We start from the raw sequence: 27,512 nt of genomic DNA, 5'->3' as shown, positions 1-27,512 counted from the left end.
GTGCTCAGTTGATACCAAACAGAGGCAGAATGATCATAAGCGAAAGGTGTCTACAAACTAGATGGGTGGAAAAATGATCAGCCATGATGAAATTACTGACATTTTTCTTATAAATTGATGATCTTCAGTGTAACATTATATTTTTATGTTGAATGTCATTGATTTGCAAGATATGCTGAAATATGAGAATTTAAATGAGTTGCAATATTATCTTAGAGAATTTAGTCTTGAAAAAGTGCATCTTACTTATCCTATTTCTTTCTTTCTTCCTTTATGTTGCACAGATGTCAAAATATTTTGACTTTATTTATCATTATTATTATTTTATTATCATTATTAATCATATTGATGTTTTTCATTTACAAAAATACATATTACCACCAAAACTGAGGAAATGACCCAAAAGATAAAAACAAAACCTTTTTCTCCAAATTATTGTTTGTTTTTAATCTGGCACTAACACTAATAATGAATTATTGTTCTTATTTATCACCACAATTACATTCAGCAGCTAAAGTAGAATATTCAACCTAAATGTATTTTCTCGTCTGTTGAATGTTGTTGTTTATCCACTGGTCCGCTAGAGGGCGGTAAGCGCCTTTCTTCTCCGCTGACTGCACAGGATAGGGGTGTGCTTGTTTCTTCTCGTGGCCCATCCGGTGGGGGCGGGTACAGTGTTGTAGTTTTTGCTACACGTCTAATATTTGTCGTCGTTGTCTGAAGCTCTGTGTTTGATTCAAAACATAATAGTTACGTAAAGTTTATTGACACGTCTGTCCGGTTGAGATTAAAAAAGACTGCAGAGAATTACCGAGGTGGATAAAACAGCGTGCAGATCTGCGTCAGGTGAACTTTGACACACTAACTAGTGGACCGAGGCTACGAACCAGACGAGCGAGACTACTTTGAAGGAAAGTTATCATTCATTACACAAGTTCGCTTCAAAAACTGTGTCTGCAGACCCGAAGATGACCTCCAAGAAAGTGGTCGAGTTGTTCTACGACGTGGTGTCTCCCTACTCCTGGCTGGGCTTTGAGGTCTGTCTGTGTGACGCTGCGAAGAAAACATCCACATGTAGTGTGTGACTGTGTTTGCGGGTTCTGTGTGACTGGGTTTGAAGGTTATGTGTGTGATTGTGTTTCAGTTTTTGTGTTTTGACGGTGTTTGCATGCTATTTGTAGTGATTGTGTTTGCAGGTTGTGTGTCTGAGTGTGTTTGCATGCAATTTGTAGATTGTGTTGCTGTTTATGCCTGATTCAGCTTGCATGCTAGATGTCTGATTGTGTTTGCATGCTATTTGTAGTGATTGTGTTGCAGGTTATGTGTCTGATTGTGTTGCAGGTTATTTGTCGATACAGAAACGTGTGGAACATCGACCTGAAGCTGCGACCTGCCTATCTCGGGGGAGTCATGCAGGGATCAGGTTAGTATTCCAAACACCTCGCTGCCTGTTTGTGTGGACTGTGTTTACTGTCATACTTCACATTTTATTCCTCCTGACAGGCAACAAGCCTCCCGGTGTGATCCCCAACAAGTTTATGTACATGGGCAAGGACCTGACTCGCTTATCAGAGTACTGCGAGGTCCCCATGCAGTTTCCATCGGACCCTTTTGAGGTCATGTTCAAAAAAGGTACCAACAGCACTGCCAGTAATTTTAGTAACTGCATTTTTTTATTTGAATCGTAAAACAAAATTATTTAGTTCAACAAAATTATAATCAATGACTCTGAGCAATTTAATAAAGTCTATGTGTGAGTTTTTTCAGATCTTTCCATAAAGAACAAGTGCAGCATAGCCATGATTTATTTCCAAAGTTGAACACACCCTCAACCTTTAGATAATTGTTGTCACCAAGTGAGTTATTTGCCTTCTTTGTTATTGCGCAGGTAATCTGATTAAATCTGTGGGCGTAAAAAGGAAACAAAGACGACCAAAGGTCTACTGGGGTGGCTTTAAGTGGTATATTCATTTACAACTGTGGGAAGCTGTTAAGAAGGTCAGGAAGTCTCAGAGCAGTGAAACCTTTTATTATGTACTTTAGTTGCAGTTTTATTAAAAGTATAAGGTGATTTTGAATTTTATAAAAGTGATGAAGCTAAAAAAAACAAAACCTGGAGGGAAAGTGGTGGGAGGAAAAAACATTTACAGAAACAATTCAAGGTAATTTGCAATGAGCTAAAAAGGAGCATCTAAGAAGTCTGGTCAGACACATCTGTTTTGTAAATGTTATAGATTTTTAAGATTTACAGAAGATTTAACCAGTTTTATTTTACTGATCCAATTTTTTTCAGAATTCTTATGGTTCTGTAGTTTGCATGTCATATAAAGTTAGAAAAAGGTAGAATTGAACTTGTAATTTATTAGCGTTTACAGCAGCTTCATGGCTCATACGGTTTCGACACGTCTTGTGTTTACCGTTGTTTCTCCTCTTCTTCTCAAACAGAAGCACGGTCAAATATTTTGGAGCGTTCTACTGTCCTTTGAGCCTTGCATAAGAAACTCACCGCACCGTTGCATAACTGAGTGAAGCGGATGAGACTGAGATTTCTTTTTCGTTTTCTTTTAGGCTCTTTGTCTGCGATGCGGTTTGTGACGGCGGTGCAAGCGAAGGAGAAGAGCGGCGACAGGCAGGTGGAGCAGATTTCCCGCGAGCTGTGGAGGAGGATCTGGAGCCAAGACGAAGACATCACCGAGCCCGCTTCAATCGCTCAGGTCCGGATGCTTTTATCTATTGACAGCCGGGCTGCAGTGAGAGAGACGTTTGTTGATACTGGTCTTCCTTTCTTTGCTTTTTTTGTTGCAGGCAGCAGTAAAAGCAGGAATACCTGAAGGTGCGGTTAAAGAATTGCTGGAGCTGTCCAAATCCAAGGAGATCAAGGACAAACTCAAGCTCTCAACGCAGGAAGCGCTTGATTACGGGGTTCGTTGTCTTTCAACTCCTTAATATATCTAGATATTTAAATGTAAGGCTTAACACTGTCTCCTTGTGACTCTGGCAGGCGTTTGGTTTTCCTCTGCTGGTGTGTCATGTGGACGGGAAGCCGGAGATTTTCTTTGGGTCAGACAGATTTGAGCTCATGGCTCACTGCATCGGTGAGAAAATGTTTCCAACAAGCTGAACCTCTTTAGAATCATTTCACAACTGATTTATTATTTTAATGACATCTACAGCATAATGAGGCATTGGAGTTTGCACATTTTGTTCAGATTATCTTGTAGTTCCTCATCATATAAACTTTAGACGTGATTATAAACATATAATATTAGAAACTTTGGCAAATGTTCTGTGATTTTGCAGCAGATATTTATATCAGGTTGTGTTTTGTCATGTTTTAGGAGAGAAATGGCTCGGACCTAAACCGGACAAATCAACTGCCAAACTGTGACGTGAAAAATGTCGTCAGATACTCCCTTGATTTTTCTCTCAGACTTCTGCAGATTGAGAAGACTTTCATATAACATTTTGCAATTTCTGCACCGTGCCTTCAGGTGTTCGCCTGTGTTTTTTAGAGACAGACATTACTGAGCAGTAGTAAATAATAATAAGGGGAATAAATAGAGTGTGATAAAACAAATAGAAATAATGTAAATAGTTCACTGTGAGTGACGCCTGTTATTGCAATAAGTAACAGATTTACAGCAATGATGCAAATTAACTTTTTGAATGGAAATAAAATGTGAACATGATCCAATAGTGGTTTTGGTGCACTAATGTCATGCATTTTGGGGGTTATACTCTTAGAAAAAAATTTTTTACTCATGATTTGCATCCATAATTTAAACCCTAACCCTAATTTTTTAGGCTTGAGGTGGACCGATGGCTTCTTTAGCGTGCGGTTCATGATCTAGTAGTATTTTTACTAAACTGGATTTGGGATTAAACCAGAGGATCTCAGTTTCCTGTTTTGCAAACTAATGAAATCACTTTTCAAAGTGTTCTTTCTCTTCTCCATTGGCAAAGAACACGTGGGTTTGGTGTGGCACAGCGCAGTGTTTTGTAATTATTATACTATTATTACACTGTAAATGCAAATTTCTAATTCACAAAGGAGGAAAATATCCAGCAAGCTTCAGTTTTCTGTGTGAAAATACCTCAGTGATGCCAGAGGTCAGAGAACAATGATCGAGAGTCAACAGTAACCAAACAACCATTCACTGCAGCCAGGGTGTGCAGAGGAACATGTCAAACAGGCCGAGAGGCCGCACCAGGCCAGTCTGGATTTCTGCCGCTGATTTCACATTTTGGATGTTCATCCAGTAAATCTGCAGCAGTTTTGTGACTCGGGCACAAAATCTGAGGAGCATTTTCACCCTCTTGTTGAATCTGTGAATGAAAACAGTTCTGATGGCAGAACTGGTTCAGCTGGTAGAGTCTGACTGACTGAGAGGAAATCCAGACCCCCACCCTGGACATGCATCCAGTTTATACTTTAAACTAAAATTTTTCTCAATATTCTACTAATTATGTCTATAGTCACAATATTGTGAAAAAAACCCCCACAATGTAGAAAGGTTCATGTTTCGGTTTCATGCAAACACCACTGAAGAAGTGCAGCTAAAGAGACTAGAATAGAAATAATGTATTAATCCCCGGGGGAAGTTCTTGAAATAGCAAAACCTGTGGAGATGGGAGGTTTTGTCACTGGAGTTCCACGGCTTAAAGAGGTCAAACACGTCCCTAACAAAGAAAATGACGAGGAGTGGCAGGACCAGTTTTTCTTGAACGGAGGGGAGTGAAGAGGTGGGGTCAAAGAAGAGATGCGACGACATAAAAGGCACTTTGCAGAATGTGGTTTGGCGATGTTGTGAGGAGACGCATACCTGGTATCAGTGCAGTGCATCACCTGTGGCCGAGGAGGAAGAGGAGGGTGGAGTTAAAACACAAGGCGGAAGGCGGACAAACAGCAACACACTGATCCCCTGAGCCTGAGTCACTGGAGGAAAACACGGCGACGAGGAGCTGAGGAGCTGCTGAACCAGGACCTGACGCCGAGCGGGGATGAGATGTGGAAGGTGCCTGACGGTGTGACGGAGAGAAACATGAGCCGACAATAACAGGATCTTCGCTATAACTCATCTTTATATGGGATAATAAAGTCTGCTGAAGGAGGTGAGACGAGACACATCTGTAATAATACAGAATATTTGTTTTAGAGACACGAGGAGCTTCAAGGGTCAGGAGTTCACTGCTAATTAATGTTTAAAATGAGGGGGAAAAAAAGCTTCAAATCTGTATTTCACTGCTGCGTCAGTCTTTCAAATGACTTTATTTGATTGTGGTGTATGAGCTGGAGCTTTTCTTTCACCATTCATGTTTGCCCTGTGGGTGTGTGGTGCTACAGTGGCATTAATGTATTAAGAAAATGCAGATGAACAGGTTTGGAGATGTGAAAGCTGACGAGAAAGGATGATCTGATGGTTCACCTGTGGGGCTTCAGCGTCATCCACCTGAACTATACACAGCATTAGAGCTACAAATCCACAAAGACGGACAAGAAAAGATCAGCCCAGAGGTTTAGCTTGTCGCCCATTCGGCGCACCTCAAAGGCAGCCACACAACATCTTGAGTTCCTGGTCTCAGTTACCCGTTCGCCCAGACACCTTCTCAGACTGCTTACCTGGAAGAGTCGTGTTACCATCAACAACCTCTGGCCCTGAATGTCGCCCGGTTTCAGGACTGCCACACTCTTCCTAGTCACCAGTGTCTACTGTCTGGCCACCGTCCACACATCCTGGAGCACTGACACGATGACCGTGAATGTATGGGATTACTGCAGCCTGCTGGAAACAAAGTGCGGCTGAGGGAGCGGCTCGTGAACAACACCAACATATCAAATCTCTCCTCTGCTTCTCAGCAGGATGGCTGAATTGAGACCAGACGACTTGTGCCAGCCTGGAGATACTCTCTGCGGTGAGTTTTTTTTTTTTTTTTAGCAGCGGGCAATTAACTTCAGGGCATTTCCAGCCAGTTGAGCTACTTTTCAATATCATACAGTGGGGTTTTTGATTGATTTTTGAGATTTTTTAAGTAACTTGAACTCTTCTGTTGATTCGTTCAGCCTCTTTAAAGCACATTGCAGAGGTTATAATATGAAGGTGGCTCATCAGGGTTTACACAGACTGTACAAACACGTGAGATGATTGTGTTTTAGCAGTGCTGGGAACATGCCTGATGTTTCTCTGGTTCCGTTTGCAGATATCCGTGTTTATCAGCAGGAGGTGATCATCGTGCCCATCCTCCTCCTGTCCTGCTTCCTCATCATTCTGGTCTTCATCCTCCTGCTGCACTTCTGTCCAGAGAAGGTCGACCGGATCCGGCCGGACGGCTCGAAGTCGGCCTCCAGGAGGGTGCTGCACGGCATCGACGGTGAGATGCCGCGGTCAAATAGAACTAGATTTGTATTAATAGGAAGTCGCAAGGAAAGTCCTGATTTCATTATCAAAACCTGTTTAATTTCCCAATGTGCCGCTGATATCACCAAACGGTGTCAAACGTTATAACTGTTCAATCAAACATTTGTTTTTTTGTAAACTAAGACAGAACAACCAGAAAAGAGCAAATGTACTACTTGAAAAATACATAAAATCAATGGTTCCAGATGATCCTAACATTTTATATTTAGAATATAGAGTGTATTTTACTACTGCCATTGCTACTAATATAAAACCGTAAAAACAATCAGTTTATTAAATTTTTTTAAAAAAAAGTGTTACAGAAACTGCATTTAAAAAGCAGCTGTGGAGAGAAAGTACAGCTGGTGTTTTTAAAGGTGTTTTCACTCTTTATTTGAATGAGTTTCAGCAGATCTTCTGGAGGTTTTATCCACAGCAGAGAAACTAAATAAACCAAAGGAAGCTTTAGCGTGCTTGGTTTTATATATATATAAAATCACGAGTGGATTCAAAATTGTGCAAAAAAGCTCAAAACAACTTTGGACCGGCATTAGCAGAGTTGTGTGAGTCAGGAGCGAAAACCCTCATTTTAAGCACAAAAAACTCAGAGTGTGACAGAGTGTATTTGCTTAGTGACAGAGCATGTTTTTCAGGTTTCTGGCTGCGATGTTTTGTTACATTTAACACAAGACACAACCACTTAATGGGCGTAGATGTTTCACTTTAGACACTGAGACAAATTTCACTCTTTCTACTGCAGAATTTTCTCACTTCTTCACAAAGCTGTTCGATCAAAACCGTGACTGAAAAACATCCTGACATTAATTTGCAAACAAATATTTACGTGTCACTAAAATCCTGGCTGTCAGATGTCTGTATTTTATGTCTGGGTGAGATATCTTAATGGACAAATAATCAACTGAACAAATACACTTTGTTAGAGAAAAGAGGGAGACATGATCAGGTTTCACTGGACAGATATGAAAGGAGGAGGAGAGGCAAAAGAATCTGCTGCTGATGAATGAGAGTAAACAAATCTAGTTTTTAGTCAAATGGATTCAAAAGACTGGTGATGACTGTATGCTCAAAAATACAGAGCGGCATCCAGTTTTTCATAAAGTGATGAGAGTGTGACCGGTGCATGAACTTTTAGTACTTCCAAGCATCATTTGAGCTTCTTTAAAGCTATTTTTGTGTGTTTACCTGCTTCCATGTCAGCTCATAGTTAAAATCACTCTGTTTCCGTCCGTAGCTCCACCGGGAATCAATGTTCTGGAGCACGAGAGCATCGCCTTGGACGCGCCCAGCTCCTACGCCACCTTCCACCCCCCGAACACCTACTACTCCAAGACCCTCCCCACGTCGGTGAGCAGCCGCGGCCGCCCCCCCAGCCCCCCGCCGGATCCCCTCAAGTCCGGTTTCACCCCCATCGTCCAGCCCAGAGAGCTTCCCCGGCAGCGGCTGCCCTCCTCCTTCAACCTGGTGTCTCCCCTGCCCTCCTCCTTCTCCCTGCGCACCGACTCGGCGGTGTCGCTGTGCAGGGCCCGCATGGAGAACAGGAACGTCATCCTGAGGGTGCTGAACGGTGAGAGTTCGGGAAAAGCTTGTGAAGCTGCTGGTCTTTCTCGTTTTCTTGTTTTTTTTTTTTTTAAAGCCGGACGCCTGTTCCCTCAGACTCCGCCGACGCTTCGGAGAGACACAGCTTCCTGGGCTTCGCCAGCTTCCTGTCTCAGCTCGGACCGCATCCCTTCCTCCCCGAGCTCCTGGGCGTGGTGTCGCTCCGCGCCCCCCTGGTCACCGTCGTGGAGGAGCTGGAGAACAGAGACCTGCTCAGCTTCCTGTGGCGATGCAGACAGGTGTTTGATGCTTTTATGCAAACTTTTGATTCTGTAGTGCAGAAATCAAATCGCACAACAAAATCAATGAAGACTGCATAAGCATGAAGATCAATTGGAAAACTTAAATTTGCGTTTGTTGCTCCAGGAAAACGTGGATCCGCCCTGTGAAATGACTGAGAGGCGAATATTTACCATGGCCAAACAGGTGGCCTCTGCACTGGTCAGTATGCAAATAACTTCAGTAAAACATCACTGTCTGCACATGTTTGACTTTCAAATCATGACATGGAGCAGTAAATACTAACATGTTGTCGGACTTTGCTTTCTGATATTCTTCACCTCCTGTTGACTCCTCCAAGCTGGTATTAATTTCAGTGTTTCATTTATTGTATAAAGAATCAGTTGGTGTAGAAGATCTTAATCACACAGGCTTGTCTCCATTTAATCCTAAAATCCGTGTCTTGTGCCACTGCTTGTTCAGGAATACCTGCACAGCAAAGATCTGCTCCACGGAAACATCCGAGCTCGCAACGTCCTGGTGAGTAAGGAGCACACGGCCAAGCTCTGGGGCCTGCACGGGGTTTACACCCGGAAGAACCAGGGAGCCACTCAGAAGGAAGACCCCAGCATGAAGAAATGGCAAGCGCCAGAGCTGCTCGCCCGGAGGCCCGCCAGCCACAGCAGCGACGTGTAAGATCATCTGAGATCTGCAGGAGAACAGATCCACACGCAGACCTTCCACACTGAACCTAACACTCCGCTCCTGTGTCTCTCTCCAGCTGGTCGTTTGGCATCCTGCTGTATGAAATGGCAACTTTGGGTAAGTCCAGTGCTGACCTTTGAACTTTAAAATGTCAGAGTTCCTGTTAATCCTGTAAAGGGGAAAATAACAGGTTACGAATATTTGCATAATGGTCAGAAGTAGTGTATTATAATCAACTCCTAAAGTCACAAAGTGATGCAGGTTACACTCATAACTTTTTAAAAATCAAAATCGAAACCTCTTAAATAGCATTTTTAGATTCATTTTTCAGACTTTTTCAGTGACGATTCATGTTTTCCTAATTCATTTCGAGATGCCGTATTTTTCATGTCTTATAAGCCACAGTTATACAAAATAAAACAAACAAATCCCTTTATAAGGTTTTAGTTAACAGACAACCACTTTTTAAGACTTATTTCAACATAAAAATATTAACAGTTTTTAATCCAGAACATTAGTTAGGTTTTAATTCCTGACAGAAGTTTCCAATGAATTCAACTTAAAGATCACGCTTGTAAACGGCATGATGTACCTTTTTCCTCTCTCTCTCTCTCTCCCTCTCTCTCTCGTCCAGGTGAAGCTCCGTTTGCAGAGGTCCCAGTCAACGAGCTTCTACAGTTTCACCAACGAGGAAAGAGTTTGAAAAAACCTTCAAATTCCTCCAACTCACTGTGAGTGTCCATCACCTTCAGACACCAGACCTGAGTCCTTTCAGTGATGTCTCATTTCGTCCCTCGCCTCCCCCCCCCCACCAGATACGCCATCATTAAAGGCTGCTGCCACTGGAAGGAACAGGACCGGCCGTCTCTGCCCGAAGTGAGCCGGAAGCTCACGGCAGCAGAGAAAAGCGCCTCGGACAAAGTGCTGAAGGCAGCCGGGCCGGTGAACATCGAGCAGTATCTTCAGGAGGCGGGATACGGGGAAAACAACAGCTACACTGTGTTCTGATCAACGCCGGTGCCAGGACAATTAACAAAAAGCAGATTGATTGCACTTCTATCGAATAACCAAAGGATAATCTTCTCGACAGCGATAACATTTTGGGTAAAAATAACGTTTCTATGCGGTGTGTGTGCTGAAGCACTCGGGGAAATGTTCTCAGTACCTGCATGAGCACAGTTTATCAGGGGAAAATCAAACTTGATTTTGGAGACTATAAGACGTGTGAACCGGATCGATGTACAGCAGCTTGCAATCTGAGCTTGTGGGTGATTCTGTCCGGAGATAGGATGGTTTACAGGAACTATGTATCAGCCAATGTATTTAATGAAGATTTCAGAGCTATATTTGAATGCATGAGTCCACATCAGGACCAGTTTTTGCAAGGAAGGATGTATCGGTGTCACGGACACTTCTACTACCATGTTTACAGAAATTCTAATGTGAATTAAAAAAATGACCACAAACATTGGTTGAGAGTTGTCTTTGAGTTGAGGATGATCACGTGGCATTAGCACTAAAACGATAAGCACGAAAACAGATTAAAAGCACACGCAGAGTTCCTGTAACAGGTATTGTTTATTGGTAGTACTGCATACATGTTACAGAGAGCACTGAGCCCTTGAGAGCACACCGAGAAAAATACCCATTTTCAGGTAGTGTGGTTGAATAAAGCTTCTAAAACTAGATTGTATTCATGAAAAAATAATTCTGATTGTAGTATAAAATGGAGAAAATACAAAACTAAACTTTTAATAACTGGTATAATGGACTCGATACAAAGCCAGGCTTTCTGAGTGTCTCCTCTTTATGTGATTGGAGCCTGGATTGAACGTCTATGGTAGAAATAAAACAAGCGCACTAGTGAAAGAGAAGAAAAAAAAATGGATGAAATGGACTGCTGCTGATGTCAAGTGAATTCAAATCACAAAAGTTAAAGCACCATTTCAGATACGGAAAGAAGGCAACATTTTTTTTCTTTCTCATGTTCAACAGGTTAAATGTCCTACGCAGAAGACCTAACAGACATCACCTGCAGGCTGATTTGCACAGTTCCTCAGGAGTATACAAACAAAATGTCTCGACACACAACGGCAGACGACAGAATCTCATCAACACTACCGGCACGTCCTGATCATTCAGATCGCAGCATCGACTTTCTCATCGCACAATCACTGTCGTGAACATAAACTGTCCATCTCTGGGCACCATAGTTTGTATAGAAGTAAACGAAAACATCTTCGCCGTCTCCAAGGATCTCTGTTTTGATCTTCGAGAGCGGCGAGTGTGGATTCCAGTAAGACGTCTGCAGTGAGAATAGAAATCTCCCGGTGTCTCCCCGCGGCGGAGGGCCGTCACTCACGCAGGCTGTTGATGGAGGCACAAATCTTGAGCGCGGGACCCAGCTTGATGTTCATGGTGGAGATCAGGTGGTCCTCGCGCAGCAGCAGCAGAGCCTGCCCGTCGATCTCCTGGGACAGAAACTGGGCGGCCAGCTCCTCGCACCCTGAACGTGGCACGCCGTCGCAAAAGACGAAAAGTGAGAAACGTGCATCCCGTCGTTTAGGGAAAAAAAACTTCAGATAAAAGACCGACCTTGAAGCGAGGAGATGAACCTGCAGACCTCCTCCACGCTCCACTGAGCAGGAGTGGCAGACAGGAAGTTGTTCCCCTCCAGCGGGAGGCTGCCCGGCGCCGAGCTGTCAGACTGAGGCGCGCTGTGGTCGGCTCTCAGGCACGAGTGCGACGAGCTCGGGGAGAGCGACGGAGACTCGTCGTCTTCTTCGCCGTCGCTGGAAACCTCCTCCGAACGGCTGGACTCGGAGTGACACTGCAACCGCAACGGCACAGATTCAAATGAAAATCATCTTCAGCAGTAAAATCGTAAACATTCAGTGCTGCTGTAAGTGTTTCCAGCTCTGATAAGAAATAAACAAACCATCCAGTGCAGTGAGAGCTGATATTTTAGAGGGAAATTGTGAGAATCTATTTCCAGTAAAACTCCAGGTCTCACCTTCACGGGTAGATGCTTGCTCGATATTTTATTGCAGTTAGTATTAGAGCTGTTCCGGCGTGACGGGCCCCTCCGTCGCGCTGCGCTCTCTGCGGGCGTTGGAGGCGGCGCCAGCCCTGCGGCGCTCCTCCCTCTGCTGGTTTTGAAGTGCTGGCTGCAGCTTACGTTATACCTGAATGGAACCAAAACACAAAACCCACTGGTTCTCATCTCTTGCTCCAGACCAGGCCTTCAAACTGTCAGCCTTAAATAAAAATAATTTCCTCATAGTTGCATTAAATCTCTGTTCCTGTTTCACTCCAAATGTTGCTGTTGATCACGTTGTAATGTCTGAACTGTACCTCTTAGCACAGGTATTGGAGCAGAATCTTTTGGATCCTTTGAACTGGCTCGCTGGAGCGAGGTTTCCACAATACTCACACTTCAGCACTGGAGGGAAATTGATCATAAAATCAGTTTTTCCAGAAGGTTTCTGAGATATTGTACTTGGATGTAATTTGAAACGCCACTCACACTGGGGTCCATTTTCCGTGCGGGCGACCAGGGCAAAGTTTCTGTCCTTGAGAAGTCCAGCGACCTGTTTGCATCAAACATAAGCCTGACGGTAAGAAGCTTTTCATGGAAAACTCAGCCGGTGTCGTTCAAACCGAACACCTCAGTGAAGAAATGCGGCGCTGTGCACTTACAGGAAAGGGCTCCGCTCCCTCCTGGATCACGAAGCCCTCAATCAGGTGAGTGAGGACTTGAGGTTTGACCACCGCTTGAGGAAGAGGAGCTTTGTCTTTATCCCCGACTCTCGACAAGGGCAGAGGCAGAGAGAGGGTGGGAGGGGACAAGAATGCAGTTTCAACAGGAGGCACTAGGGAACAGAAACAAACAAATACAGGAATGACTTCTCAGTTGACTATATACACTTTTTTTGAATGTTTATCACAAAGATAATCACTCCAGCTGTGTATTCTGGTTCGAACTGTCACAGAGCCATTGCTGACTTATGTCTGATTTCCAGAAGACGTGTTCACGTACCGGAGTCCTTCGTAGGAGCGGGAGACAGAGGAGGAGCAGAATCTTTCATCGGTGCAGAGTCTGATGATTCGGTCATCTCATTTGATGCATCGCAGTCAGATTTCCTTTTCAGAGATCCGACGGCAGGCTTCGTCTAACAGCGCGTAAAAACACAAACACCTGTGTCACACGTCCATTCAGACATTAAGTGTGTAACTCGGTGCGGGCTGGGAGCAGGTAACTTTACCACAGTGTTGTTGGCTGAGCCCACACTCCCGCCGGGCGAGCCGTCCTGGGCCGTGCTGCTCCGAGCCTGCGCCAGGGCCACAGCTTGTGCGTTTCCGGGGATGCCCTGCCGGGCGCCCACCAGCTGGACCGGGATGTGCGGAGGGTTGTGGGCTCCCGTGGGGGCGTGGCTGTTGCTCGGAGGCGCGGGGAGGATGGGAGGCGGGTGTCGAGGGGGCAGCTGCACGGGCAACCGGTGTCCCTGAACAGTCTTGGGCTGAATTGGAATGGGACCTTTGTCGACATTAGAACTGGTCTGTTGCAGCGGCTGCACGACGAGAGTCTGCGTGTTAACGTTGGCTTTTGACGCCACCGAGCCGATGGGGTAGCCCTGGGTGGAGGTGGGAACGCTGGAGGTGGGCATTAGGATCACGGGGGCGGCAGACGACGACAGGAGGAGCTGGGAGAGGGGGAGGGCCGGAGAGGCAGATGAAGACGGCGCTACAGACGCTGCAGGAGTCACCGTCATGGCGGCCTGGTTGGCGGTCTTCACGGCCATTGTGTTGGTGGCAGACTGCTGCGTGAAGCTGGGCTTGGCGATCTGCTGCTGCTGCTGCTGTGGTTGGACTTGCTGTTTCTGGACCGTCTGTGGGAAACTCTGCTGCTGTTGACCGAGAGGAAAGCTGGCTGGATCTTTCCTGTCTGGAAGTTCTGACTTAATAGCAACTGTTTTAGGAGTGGAAGCACAATGTAGGGCGAGGTTCTGTACCTGAGAGATAAAGAGAATAGTACGATGTGTTCAGACTCAATGAATCACTTTATTCACAGGATTTTTTTTTTTGTTTTTTTCCAGTGATCGTTTCCAAACCTGATCATTTTCAGATGCCGCGCTCGGTGTGGCAGGAGGAACTTCGTGCTGCTGTTGCTGCTGCTGCTGCTGCTGCTGCGGTTGTGTCTGAGCAACTGTTGCTACAGTTGCTGTTGCTGTACCGCCGGGCATAAAGATGAGCTGAGACCCGAGTGGAGTGCTGAGAGTGCGGTTAACCTGCAAAAGTGGCAACGGACACTTCAGTGATACACTTCAAGATGTTCCCAAGTGCAAACAATTCAAACGATTGTTAGAATAACTGATAGAGTTGAAAAGTGTGTTCTAAAAATGTTTTGACTGTACCTATAACAAAGTGTGCACACATTACACACTTCATTGGATTAGTCAGCTTTTCATCCAGGTTTTTCCAAAACCATAAGTTGTACTCAGCACTCGATATGAAAAATACACTCTTTATGTTTTTACTAATAATGCTGGATTAAATGAGAATCAATCCTCATAGTGAATATGGGTTAAGTTATCTCTAACAGAATTAACACATAGCTCATAAATCTGATCCCACCTTCAAAAATGAAAGCAAAGCACTTGTATTTCATGCATCATGTACATTAATTTTCTCATAATCTCTGGTACAAGCAGCCAAAAGGCCACAGGTGGCCTGTGATCCATTAGATTGGCAGATCTATAAGAGATAATCTATAACTGACTCTGAGAAACATCTGTCCCTGTCCAGCAGAGTTTCCGCCCAGCAGCACCGACTGGTTGAGAGCTGTTGTTGTTGCAGATGTGGCCGGTCCGTGGGGACGAGAACTCGTCATCGTCCCTCCTGCAGACGTGGTGCTTAGGTTGACCTGAAAACGACAAATATGAAATCACATAAAGTGTATCAGCGACTTTCAGAAGAAAACATTTTAGGCAAAAACTTACCGTGGTGGGAACTTGGGACATGCTGTTGCTTGTAGTATTAGACTGGCGACTGGCTGCGAGTGTGGCCTTGGACAAAATCAAAGAAGGGCCAACGTGTAACGTTAAATATTATAATGCTGAATGTATTTTCTTGTCGTTACTCAGATTACCTGTTGCACAGCAGCCAGGTTGTGAAGTTGGGCACTACTGATCTGCTGCTGCAGCATGAGCTGCTGGAAGTACTGAGCTGCATTGGGCTGTCTCTGCAGGGCCTGGAGAGCCTGAACGGAAAAGCACATATACAGCTCTAGAACTCATTCAGGACCGTTTCATTCGCAGCGTACGCACTGAAACACCCACCTGCACAGCTTGTCTCTCATACAGAGACATGTGAGCTATCTGAGGCGCGCGAGAGTTCCCACTTGTCTGTGGGTTTCCATTGGTGGTGCCTGTGTTTTGATCTTCACTGGAGTCCATGGCTGCTGCCGAAAAACAAAACATCAAGTAATCGTTGAAATCTAAAATTTGGACTGGACTCAACCATTCAAAGTGTATGAAAAATCACACCCTCCCTGGCAAACATATCAATTGGCTGCTTTGAAAGAACAAGATCTATTATTGCTTCAAAGAGAAAGTCGACAAACATAAACCAGTTGATTGGTTTATGCTTTTACAGATATTTCATAATTTTACAAAATATAAGAAATATTACACTTAAAGCAATATTATAATGGGATACCTTATTGATGCATCAGTGCTGTGCAACTGTTTTATTCTGGTGTAGTATGTTAGCTATTTATCACTGGAAAACAACCCCCCCCCCCAAAAAAAAACAAACAAAAAACAGCTAGTGTTTATCTAGAACTACCATGAGCCTAAATAAAAACAAGGAGCCCTGAAAGTGACTGTGGGACCCGAATAGATCTCTGATAAACTCTGTGTGTGTTCACACAGAGACATAAAATATGCTCTTGGTTCATCAAGACGTGCTCAAACATATTAGTGCACCGACAGGCCTAAAACAGTTGCACAGTGCTGTTAAAAAATAGTAATTTTGAATTGATAAATTTTATACTTTTGACAACATATAACAAAAGTACTGAATGTCACAGTCTGTAAAAAAAAATCAGTGTGTTACGATAAAGTAAACATGCTGTAAGCACTCAGCTCCATTCATCCAAAGCTGCAGTCATGTGAGCACACTTTAAAACTGGACAATACAGAACGTCTTTTCACTCTGCACGAGTCAAGCTGATGTAAAAATTGATTTGTGTGATTTTATACAAGCATCTCCGCTTTAGCAAATGTGTCTATACTGTTAAAAATATGAGTTTATAAATGAGATCAAAGTTATCTGATCTTGGCATGGTCTTTTTAACTCATTTATTTGCCACATGTGTTTAAAAACAGTAAACATTGATCATAGATTTTTCTAATGTGCAGACAGAAGATTTATCTCCAAGTTCAGAAAACAAGAACATCTCATTCCCACTTGACTTTTTAGCCTGTAGTTTTGACACAGTGAAGCAGTGGTTAGCGCTCTCACCTCACAGTGAGAATTTCATGGGTTCAAACTCTGGCCAGGTCTTTCTGTGTGCAGTTTGCATGTTCTTTGTGGCCTCTTGTTGTGTGAGTGTGTGGCTGTCTGTCTCTCTGTGTATGGTCTGGCTACCTGTCCAGAGTGTACCCTGCTTTTGCCCATAGTTAGCTAGATTGGCTGCAGAGCCCTACAACTCTGCATAGGATAAAACATCGAAGATGGATGGATACATACACCGACTTCAAACACATCATCCAAGTGGGCAGGCATCTTGTGTGGTAGGGTCAACATACAGAGCATGAACGCACAGCAAAAAAAATAATTTATTGTACTGCAGTTGAATCAAATGTTTCCTCATATGTACAGTAACACTTCGATAGCAATAGATTTGCGACTTTCCAAATTTGGGAGTAATAATCAAGGAGATCTATTTCCTACAACATTATGTTTAAGCCATTATGAATAGGGTAGACTTTTCATTATTTATCTGAATCACACACATTAGACAACATTGCAATGTCCGATAACTTCTGATGTTCTGCTAGTCACAGACGTGCAGCAGGTTTTGTCCATCACAGCTGCACAAAGACTTATTTACTTACGGGAAAAGCAGACGTTTTTACTGTCAAAGCCTCTGGCACATCGTGGCAAGCAGTAACAGTGTGTTATTCTGTACCACAGATCAGCTGTCAACATGATGAATGAGTGCGAGAGCGACAACAACACGGATAAATAAAAAAGTTAAGAAGAACCACAGATGGCAGTTCTTCGACGGAGGCTAACTACAATGGATTTTGCAGGTTAGCAGTCCCTTTACAACAGTCAGTCAAAACACGCAGGTACTTAAATCATGCTTTTACACCAAAGGAGACAAAACAATGTGCAGAGATGTCGACAAAAACGACAATACGTGTGTTATTTTGGGTGCAAACAGTGAAAGTTCTGAGTAAGCAGAAAATATGCAGCGTTAACTGTTAGGCTAATCAATTAGCAATGCTAGCTATTTTCTGCAGGCAAAGGGCTAGCAACTAGCTGAGCTCGTCAGCGCTTGATGCTCTTTTTGGTTTACCTCTTCGGGGACTTTCGGTCCTTATCACAGTCTAATGCAAACAAGTTCCAACTCCAACTTTAGCTTCGAGTGCCAAAAGAAAAAAAAAAAAAAAAAGATTTGAAGGATTTTTGCCTCCAATCAAACTCCGCCCCTTTTCTTCTTCGTCTTCCTTGTGTGCGCACACTGCTTACTGGTGTTATAGGAGAAGAGCGCCACCTGCAGCCTGTTGAAGAAGCATCATCTCAAAACAAACACGAACAATTAAAGGGGCTGTATCATGCAAAATTAACTTTTTGTATGTTTTAACCTTGTTGTATGGCTATGTACTCACCAAAAACACCCCCAAAGCATTTTTTTCCTTCGTGCCTGCATGTTTGAGCTTTCCTCCTTGTTGTGCTGCTCAGAGAGGCAGCCCCTCCCGCACCCGTGAAAACGCTCTGTTTTCCCACATTCACGTCACACTGTGAAGATAGCTCCCCTGAGCCCCCCTCCCGCAGGCCCTCGGCAATCAGTGTTGCTGCTTTTTTCTAACTCTGATTACGGAGATAAACTTTAACCATCTTCTGAAAGCAACAGTCAAGCAAGAGCAAGGTTCTGAAGGGTCTGTGCTTGGTGAGTTTCTAACAGGAAAAGACGTTTTCGCGTGTATTTCCGTGTAGAGAAGCTAGAGCTAAAGAACTAAAGCTAACCCTTAGAGACGCTAACGAAGCGCTGATTGGCTGAAGTACGCTGTCAGTCAAAGTCCACAGGGGGAGAGGCGGGATTTCCAGTGAAACAGAGCGTTTTCTCTTCCGGCTTTCAGAATTAGCCCCAGAAAATCTTTTATTTCACACAAAATGACTTTTCCTTTGCGCCAAAAATAAACTGTTACCATGTTAATGCCATTTCTAGGGTTTGGACTATCTAAAAAAGTATGATACAGCCCCTTTAACTAAATTGTATTGCCCCATGAAACCAACCTTTTTTTTTAAACATTGCTTACAGTGAATGTTCACGTGTCTCTAAATATTGAATGAATGAAATGCCATATTTGTAACATTCTAATTGGATTTTGTGCCTAAGTACAAGTAAGTTGCAGTGTTCAAAAACACTAATTTTGGTTCATTATGTCCTCAGCTCTCAGTTGAAATGTTGCAGGTTCTCCATCCCCTTGTCCACATGCCAAAGTGTCTCTGAAGAAAACCAAATTGCTCCCAAACAGACGGATTGAGCCCTTTGCATGGTAGATGCCTCCTGTCAAGTGTGTGCATGGCTCTTCAGTGTAGTGGTTAAGGTGACCAATGCCTTACTACACATTCCACAATCTCCTGATAATGTCCTGTTATGGCTGTAGCTCAGTTGGTACGGTAGGTACACTTCCAGTATCCAGTTCAATAGTTCAATCTTTTATGTCATCTTGTCAAAATTTCCAAGTGGTGTACTATCATAGGCTGTCATCATTGGTGAGCGTGAATATAAGTATCGTATAAAAAGTATTGAGACTGCCTAGATTATAAAAATGCACTCCTTTAAAGCCAGTTCGAAGGTTCACCCACAGAAATGTCATAATGTTTTATAATTTATTTCAATGCATTCAGAAAACAAAGGTCTGTGACTTAAAACAGATTTCAAGCCAAACATACAGGACACTAGCCTAGACGCTCGTCAAACCACTACAACCACAGGTGTCAACATTTCAACCATAATCAAAATTCTGGAAATAATTCACCAAATAAAGCAAACAAATGTCATCATTAACACAACAAACAAAACAAACTGAAGTGCTCACATTGACTGTTATATCGTAACGTCCTTCTGCAAAACTGACCTCCAACATAATCTTTGCATGAAGATCAAAAAGCCTGGTGTAGTCTGTAGCAGCATCAATATCTACATTTATGTAAAAATATTCAAAATTTCAATAGTACTGTCCTTACACCTGTAACCTTTCTACAACTACATTACATTGACAGGGGGATACAGAAGACACCGTTCATACTGCCACTCCATGTATTTTAATACAGAAATGAGCTGAAAGTATGGTCAAACATGATCCAACAGACATGGTTTGTTTTGCAGCAAAGCGTTCTGTTTGTCATTTTGACCAAGAAGGCAGGCAGTTCTGTGTTGACATACTGAAATATTAATTCCTCGATTTGTAATTTGACATTTTTGTTAAGGTAAATGGTACTTTTTCTTTGAAAATACATATACATTGAAGTTACTTTTTGATCTAAATTATGAATCATAAACATAGAAATGCATTCTAATTTTCAATTAATGTTCGGTTGCATTTATGTGGATGGCATAATTTAACTGCACGTTCAACAATTGATTCCAAATCTAAAGTCTTACTGAATTACTTCAGCAATGTCCCAACCTGGCTGATGAAAATTAAATGGATGGTTTTTGCCAAGGCCACTTCCCATTCAGACAGCTTCACAAAAAAATATTTGAGAGGGATATGAGCACCACTTTGAACACTATTCCCTATGAAGTGGGAGAGCTGACAAAGCCCCAAGAAAAATCCAATTTTGTTAATGTTTGGTTTTTGCAGTGACATCTACATGTGTGGCAAAGCTGTTGTAAGTACACCCACTGTACTTCAGATCAAACCTTTACATTCGCAGATCACAGTGTTAACTCTCACAACAAAACAGATGATTAAAGCCAAATTAAGCAAGCAAAAGCACGTGTGTGTGTGTATTCTGCAACAAGTGAGACACCATGATGGACAGACTGCTGCAGTGTACACAATCCTCAAACAAGAATTCATAAAGAGCAAAGCAGAAACGTCATGTAGAAAACCAACTTCTAATTTCTCCCTTTTCTGACAGACTTCAGAGGACAAATTACTTTATGTTCTCACATCTAAATCACTCATTTGTTTGTCATCAAACAGCTGAATGAAATGTATAGGCTAGGAAGAAGAGAGGGGTCTGTCAGCCCAGTTAGTAACATACCCTTCTACATGACAAGCAAATCAGACAGAAGTCGCTGTACGCACAAGTCCGGAAAACACGCCAAGTGTCGAAGGTTCAGACTCAAAGCAGCCAAACAGAGCAGACTTGTGTCTACCGGTAACCTCATCTGAGCCGTGGAAGAGTAAACCTCATCACACAGTGAAGATATCTGTCCCATTTCTGAGATACTGAGGTCACATAGGTAGTAGGTGGTCGTCTCTCTCGTCTTGGTCCTCCTCTAGAGGCTCCGCGGTCACTCCCCGGTACGCTGGGGCTTCATCTCGACTCCGAGACCGGCACACAAAGTCACATCCATCCTGTGAGAAAAGGGAATTGCAAATCTTGTCAAGAATCCAAATACTGGTATTTGAGGCAGCTGTGGTTTGAGTTCTGGTTGGCCTCCATTCTTGTTATTTATGGTTTGATTCCCAGTTAGGCCTGTCCACATGTCACAGTGTCCTGCTGCAAGACTAAGAATGATAAACTTCTCCCCATGCAATAGTGTGCAGGCACCTAGCATGGCAGCCGTTCACACTGGTTCGTAAGTGTGTGAGAATAACAGTATAGAGGCCTATATATCCTCAATACATCTTTCAAATAATTTGCTGTCCTGAGCGCTTGCAGTTGTGTAGCAAATAGCCAAACCATTGATGTTGGTTGGGCAGTGTTGTGTAGAATAGCTCATTTTCAACCAGCAAAATCAACAAAGAAGATAATGGGTCTTAAAGCACTTTGACATCCAAAAAAAAAAAAAAAAAAAAAAAAAAAAAGCTCTGAGTGAAGTCTACACTTTTGCCATCTATTGGCCTGATGGGGCTCACCGCAACTAGGTTGCCAACCTCCACCCAGAAGGCATGATTGGGGAACTGCTCCATCCCTTTGGCTCCAACGATCAGTCGCTGATAGAGGAAACCTCCGATGAGATAAACAGCCAGAAGACACATAGCACTGGGGGGAAAAAACAAAACAAAAAACACAGAGGTGAGAGTGATTCCTCATTTATTTGATCTGTTTTTGTGTTATCACAGACACGTCTCACATACATGATGAGAATAATCGAGCCAGCGCTGAGCTGGGATTCGATAACTGGACACACTGAACTGGAGTCCAACTCGAACAGGTAAAAACAGTCGTGCTCCTTTTCGTTGTCCTCCATAGCAACTCGCAGTTCACCCTGGGATGAAACAGAAGTAACACACACCAAGGTGAATGAACAAAGGAGTGGAAAACCACTCCACAAAAAAAGAAGCTATATTTAACCATATTCAGATGTACAGGTGCATCGCAAAAAAAGCGGCGCACTGGTCGCCTCACAACTATGGCATCAGTCCCTCTCGACAGAAATTCATTGAAAACACAGCCAGGGGTGATTGTCATTTTGTATTATGGGATGCTTTATCCTCCAAGAGACCAAGATATTTCATTAAGCACATCTGATATGAAATACATTGATGTTTATCAATAACTAAGTCAATCAATAAAACAATCGGCATTTTGTTTACCACTTCTGTATTCCTGTCGCAGGAGATCATAATAAAGGCGTTCCTCATTTCACCAGAACAGTGTTGGTTGTATTTGTCACCATTTCTGTAAATTAGCATCACCCAGTCACCTGTACAGGCAAGAAAATGGCAAGAACACAAACTCATTATACAAGTCATTTTAAATTAACAACAAGCGGTTTTCAGGGAAGAAACTTAAAATGAATTGATCTGAAAAACAATTAAACTCCATCGCTAAGGTCACTAAAAATACACTTTAGATAAAAATAAAGACAAAAGTCAAATACTCTGCAGTGTCTTACTTCCTCCAATTGCCTGCGTTGAATTATATCTGCCGATGATTTTAGGCGTTTGATCTTTCTTCACTTGAACCACCCCAGCGCCTGGTACGCCACCTGCATCCCCACACAGCTGGAAGACATATGTGTAATGATCCTCTCCATCTGCGTCCTGTGCTGAGAAGCTGGAAGAGATGACAACAGAGTCCGTTGAAACAGTGATTATTGTACTGGTTCCAGTATGAGAAGGTCCAGACTACTGGACCGGGTTTGGTACCTGTGAAAAATAGACACGTATAAATTCACAGTAAATATAAACATAGGTGAGTAGCAAGTGAGAGAGCACACAAAAAATTAATTAAATGTCTTTATTTGTTTTATAATTTTTGTTGATTGCTACTTGCTAGTTCATCAGCAGGTTCCAGGTCTGACTGGCCAACAGAAAGAAGGAGATCCTTAGTCCTTTTATAATCAATTTACGTATCAAGTTGTTTTAATCATAGAAACTCTGATTTCCATTTTTTAAAAGACTGGTGAAACTGTTGGAAGGTGATGAGTGGCTCTTTTGGTTATATCAGGCCAACACTGGAGTGATATGCTCATATCTGCTGTCTCTGGTCAGAACACAAACTGCATTCTGGACCATCTGCAGACCACCAAGACGTTTCTTTGGCAAACCTAATAAAAGGACATTAAAATAATCTAATCATGATAAAACAAAGACATTAATTAGGACTCTGGCATCATGAAATGATAGAATCGATCTAAGTTTGGAAATGTTTCTGAGGTGATAAAGGCCACTCTGGTCATCTCTTTAACATGTAACTAAAACAAGAGAGTTTGGTCAAAGAGCACACCAATATTTGGACTCTGTCTTTACAATGAGTGCATTAACACAATCACCCAGAGACAGAGCCAAACTGTTAGACAGATGATTGAGTCTTGCAGGTACAATAACCACTATTTCTCTCTTGCCAGAGTTCAGAAACAGGACATTTGTGGATAGCCAGATACAGATAATTAGTTAGGGAGTCAGCATCCAAGCCAGGTTTCTCCAACTGAAGTTTAACAACGGCGTATTCTAAACAAGCTGGGAAAACTCCAGTGGAAAGCGATGCATTCAAAATATATAGCACATGAAGACGTAATGTGGGCCAAAGCTCTTTAGTGACCCAGGCTGGCAGAGGACCAAGGGAGCAGGTTGTGCACCGAGTCGCCTTAACAGCCTCTGTAGCAGATGGTCCTTGAGCGCCACTGTGGTCCTGAATGCCTGAAGAGAACTGACAGTTATTTTTTTTCCTCGGAGCTTTGACATAGCCTCAGTTATGGATCATTGTTAGAACCGAGTTCCCTTGTGTTCATTACTTTAGCTTTCATTTCTTCAGATTTATTATTATTTTTGTTTTGTTTTTTCCCCCTCCCATTATATAAAACAGTCTGAATTGCTTTTTGTAAACTGAAGGGATCAATGCAAGTAAAACTTATGGGGAAAAAAGATTCCCGCCTCAATATGTGCTTCCTCTGCCACTCATCATACCAAAAATGGGATGTGGGCATGTGCATGGATTCATGGGTATGTGTATCCACAGACTCTCTGCCTAACTTATCACATGTTTCCTTGTTAGATACATTTCTTGTTATAAAGTGTCTCTGGCCCATTCCTTGGATCAGGTTTTCCTGCTTATTAGCAGATGACAGATGTTACTGGTGGGACTGAAAATGTGGACGTGCAGCGAGGCAAGTTCTTACTTTCTGTTGGTGAGTGGCTCCAGTCGACTGAGGACTTTCTGTTCTGTCTCAGACTTAGAAAACAGTTTGCAGTTCTTAATGTTGTCAGTGGCGTAAGCACCAATTCCATACAGGACCAGCTGGACTGCCAGAGTCCACACAAGGTAAGACCCTCCTCTGCGATTGATCAACATCTGGAACAGAATAGGGAAAAATGTTTATTTCGACAAACAAAAAAAGCAAAGTTCCAATAAAAAACATGGTAAGTAGGGAGGCAATAACAAATCGTTTAATGTTGAAAAATACAGTGTCAACAGTCAGAGTTTATTATCCATATGGTCTACATAAAGTCAACACTTTGGTAGCTGCCCCTTCTAAAGCTGAGTAATTTACTATTTGGCTGACACAAGATGCCAGACAAGGAAAATCAAGTAAATTTTTACTAAAAGCTGTGTTGCAGCATCACTAATGATAAGATTTTTTAGTTGTGTGTTGAAGTTTGGACCACTAGGTAAAGCAAACAAAGTGCATTCTTTAGTCACAGCAGACTGGGAAGTACAGCAGCTGCTTTACACTGATCTATGACAATTTGTAGTAAACTTAATAAACAAATCAGTCAACAGGTTTAGTCCTTTAGATACATTTCTCCTCCTCTAGTGTAATTTTTTAAGTCAAATGAATCTAAAATATAATTAGGATTCTCTGCTTGAATTATCAGCAGCATTATAAATGTGGAAATTACAATTTGAAAATAATGAAGAGCACAAGCCTAATTTTATTTTGAAAAACAAAATAAAATTAATATCTTCAGATGTGAATCCTCTTTACTGACTTTTACAATTGATTAACAATCACTTGAAAAAGGGGCATGTCACATGATTTGGTCCTAACAGTAAATACTTCAGAAAGTTTACATTTTCTACACACAGTTTTCTTCTTTATAAACGTTTGTTTATTGGCCGTAAAAGTAAAATATCTCATCGAAATGTTTTAATGATATATAACAACATATTCATATATTACCTAAGAAAACAATTGAAATTATAATATGTAATTTCTTAGAGCCTTAACAAGTTCGTTCACCTACTTCCTCAATTACAACAACTAAAAAAGGGCTGCCTGATCTATTCAGGTTATTTTTAGCATACGCTGCAACAGTAATTTTTTAAGAACACACAGAACAAAGGGAAACAATTATTTGGGGGGATTAAAACAAAAAGGTAACGAGAAAAAAAGATATGTGCACACTTCCTTGTTTCTCGAACATGTGCAGGTAAAACGTCCTGTAAGGTGCGCGCGAGACATCAAGTTTCTACCGGGAAACACTTTGAAATAACTCTAAATATCTCGTGCACCTACCTTCATGGCGACTTGTACCGTGATGGAGGGGGGGAGCCTGCTAGTGTTTGGAATAGCAGCACAAAAAAGTGAGTTTAAAATGCAGCCAGTGGAAGTTGAAGCGGTCTTCCTGGCGCGGAGGTCTCTTCCTGGTTCGCCCGGAGGGCCACGGGGCGGCTGTGCGCTCACACAGGTCCGCTGGAGCGCCTCAGCACGGAGCCGGAGGCTTCTACACGGGTCACGCTGCCGCTTCCGTCCGGGACAAACACTTCAGTCCCCTCAAAAGGAGCGCAGTGTCCTCCAGGCTAACGGGCTCCGGGACAGGAGAGGAGTGCGGAAGTGAAACTAAACACAGAGACACGTGGGCGCACGTGACCGTCCAAATGTGGCGCGACCAATGAACGGCAGCCATGTCCCTCCCCCCTCCTCTCCCCCCCACACGCGTCAGCTGACCCGCAGTCGGGCGCGCGCACGCGCAGATCAACAGCCTCGAGCTGGGGAGCCTGAGCTTCTGGGTCAAACAACGACACACATCTTTAATAACACCTTTTATCCAACAAACATCAGAAATGCAGTAATATATTAAGCCTTCCAGTTTCAAATCAGTCCACAAAGTAAAAAAAGAAGAAGAGAAAACAGCCATCATTCATCAATAATACATGGCACATTATTTATGAATTGGCTGGTGCAGGAGTTACTACTCTTCAATTCAATTCAATTCAATTCAATTCAATTTAATTCAATTCAGTTCAATTGGATTTCTACTACTCAGTCGTCTGAAGGCACTTTCACAGAGAGAACCCAGTAATTCCACATTAGCAAGCATAAGTGATGGCAGAAAGGAAACACTTTGTGATAACAGAGAGAAACCTGCAAAACCAGATGAGGCGGAGTGTTTCTGCTGTTGCGGCTGGGTGTTAGGACATGACAGCGAAAAAGAGCAGCAGAAATACCTGAGACGCTCATGCAAGCACAGGGAGAACATGGATATGTTACACAGAGAGATCTTTCAGTCAAGTTGCATATCATCATAAACCATTTGTCAATTTTTTTCTTTCAGATTTTAGCAAATCTATAATGCTTATTTGTTATATACAGAAGACTACATTTAAAGTATTGTAGCAGTAATATATCAAATTCTAATACATTTTCAAGAATCTACATTTGGGAGAAATATGAACGCTGAATTCAGTGAGGTTAAAGCTGTTTTTATTTTTCAATTCAATTCAGCTTTATTTATAAAGTTCAAATTGCAGCATAATCATATAGACACTTTCACAGAGAAAACCCAACATATCCACATGAGCAGGCATGAGCGACCACGGAAAGGAAAAACTCCCTTTAAAAAGGAAGAAACCTTTGCAGAACCAGGCTCAGAGATGGCTGCATTCTGCTATTTCGGTTGGGGTGAGGGGACAGAAAGAGAAAGAAATAGGACTGACAGATACTTTTCTTGTACAGACATACAGTTCATGTATAAACAGAGGGTACATAGACTACACAGAAACAATGAATGACACGTAGATATGAAACACATATGAAAAGAAAGGAGAGAAGTGACTAAAAAATGGGAGCTGGTTCCACATGGCAGGAGTCCGGGGTTGTTCATAATGGATTTATGAAAGTGCCACTTTGTATAAGAACCGAGGGGTGTTGTCCCAGTATTTTTGAGATTCTGAAATTCTCTCAATTTTCTGTCATATTCTCAAATTAAACAGTTCACTACTTCCACCATTTAACATCTCTTCAATTCATGCTAGGCCCTTAATAAACATAGTTTGCCAAGGTTGTCAAAGTAAGGTTGGGCACAAAGCTTGCCTGGTAAACTGTTCTCTGTATCTTATGTGTCTTTTAAGCTTGAACTGTGATGCAAAGTTGACGAAAATCTGTAAAACATTTGACCAGATTTGTCTGAACACTGAAACAATGTGTCATTTGTTTACTTGCTCCACTGGAAACAATGTGTTTAACTCTCTCAGTTACAATCCAAACTCAAGATGGGGAAGATGAGTGCATGAGGGTTCAAATAGTTTTTCTCTCAAATTTGAAAGTACAAAAATAGAAAGAGAAAAAAAAACATGTCTCCAGTTGCAGCTGCACAGTTACCATGCAGACCTGAGAGTTAGTATCATTTTTGTTGCCCAGCAAGAAAGTGAAATTGAAATGTTTCTCAACATAAATGTAATCTCTTTCACAAGAAAAACATATTGAAATTTGAA

The 27,512-nt window shown here is 42.5% G+C and overlaps 4 protein-coding genes across 8 annotated transcripts; 2 read left to right on the top strand and 2 right to left on the bottom strand.

Annotated features, from left to right (window-relative positions):
* The first annotated feature begins 666 nt into the window (after nucleotides 1-666).
* On the top strand, nucleotides 667-3,689 carry LOC115397037 (glutathione S-transferase kappa 1). The gene is made up of 7 exons (XM_030103198.1): nucleotides 667-1,037; nucleotides 1,342-1,423; nucleotides 1,504-1,632; nucleotides 2,569-2,714; nucleotides 2,806-2,922; nucleotides 3,002-3,095; nucleotides 3,339-3,689. Exons 1-7 carry the CDS (start codon nucleotides 969-971, stop codon nucleotides 3,386-3,388), a joined length of 687 nt encoding a protein of 228 aa, XP_029959058.1. The 5' UTR covers nucleotides 667-968; the 3' UTR covers nucleotides 3,389-3,689.
* Nucleotides 3,690-4,814: 1,125 nt separating this feature from the next.
* Nucleotides 4,815-10,397, top strand: styk1b (serine/threonine/tyrosine kinase 1b). Of its 2 annotated transcripts, none has more exons than XM_030103151.1 (10): nucleotides 4,815-5,112; nucleotides 5,861-5,913; nucleotides 6,199-6,369; nucleotides 7,648-7,980; nucleotides 8,070-8,251; nucleotides 8,379-8,453; nucleotides 8,715-8,923; nucleotides 9,013-9,053; nucleotides 9,571-9,667; nucleotides 9,752-9,944. In XM_030103151.1, the coding sequence occupies exons 2-10, from the start codon at nucleotides 5,862-5,864 to the stop codon at nucleotides 9,942-9,944; spliced, it is 1,353 nt and encodes a 450-aa protein (XP_029959011.1). In that variant the 5' UTR covers nucleotides 4,815-5,112; nucleotide 5,861. The 2 variants fall into 2 exon arrangements, with proteins under 2 accessions (XP_029959011.1, XP_029959010.1); XM_030103150.1 differs by having other exon boundaries at nucleotides 4,819-5,112; nucleotides 5,858-5,913; nucleotides 9,752-10,397.
* Nucleotides 10,398-10,510: 113 nt separating this feature from the next.
* Nucleotides 10,511-17,643, bottom strand: phc1 (polyhomeotic homolog 1). Of its 4 annotated transcripts, none has more exons than XM_030103091.1 (14): nucleotides 17,524-17,643; nucleotides 15,275-15,396; nucleotides 15,085-15,195; nucleotides 14,936-15,001; nucleotides 14,716-14,859; nucleotides 14,048-14,224; nucleotides 13,202-13,948; nucleotides 12,976-13,108; nucleotides 12,636-12,808; nucleotides 12,463-12,526; nucleotides 12,291-12,378; nucleotides 11,950-12,121; nucleotides 11,532-11,766; nucleotides 10,511-11,442 (listed from the first exon to the last, which is right to left on the bottom strand). In XM_030103091.1, exons 2-14 carry the CDS (start codon nucleotides 15,389-15,391, stop codon nucleotides 11,291-11,293), a joined length of 2,379 nt encoding a protein of 792 aa, XP_029958951.1. In that variant the 5' UTR covers nucleotides 15,392-15,396; nucleotides 17,524-17,643; the 3' UTR covers nucleotides 10,511-11,290. The 4 variants fall into 4 exon arrangements, with proteins under 4 accessions (XP_029958951.1, XP_029958952.1, XP_029958950.1 ...); XM_030103092.1 differs by having other exon boundaries at nucleotides 15,275-15,393; nucleotides 17,524-17,624; XM_030103090.1 differs by lacking the exon at nucleotides 17,524-17,643 and having other exon boundaries at nucleotides 15,275-15,585.
* Nucleotides 17,644-19,045: 1,402 nt separating this feature from the next.
* On the bottom strand, nucleotides 19,046-25,646 carry m6pr (mannose-6-phosphate receptor (cation dependent)). The gene is made up of 7 exons (XM_030103185.1): nucleotides 25,315-25,646; nucleotides 23,977-24,149; nucleotides 22,252-22,412; nucleotides 21,950-22,059; nucleotides 21,491-21,621; nucleotides 21,269-21,395; nucleotides 19,046-20,764 (listed from the first exon to the last, which is right to left on the bottom strand). The coding sequence occupies exons 1-7, from the start codon at nucleotides 25,318-25,320 to the stop codon at nucleotides 20,642-20,644; spliced, it is 831 nt and encodes a 276-aa protein (XP_029959045.1). The 5' UTR covers nucleotides 25,321-25,646; the 3' UTR covers nucleotides 19,046-20,641.
* Between the last annotated feature and the right edge of the window lie 1,866 nt (nucleotides 25,647-27,512).

This window comes from Salarias fasciatus, chromosome 11 (assembly GCF_902148845.1).
Source record: "Salarias fasciatus chromosome 11, fSalaFa1.1, whole genome shotgun sequence".
Lineage (NCBI taxonomy): Eukaryota > Metazoa > Chordata > Actinopteri > Blenniiformes > Blenniidae > Salarias > Salarias fasciatus.
Note: the sequence above shows the minus strand (reverse complement) of the source record. Positions and strands in the feature narration are given on the sequence as shown.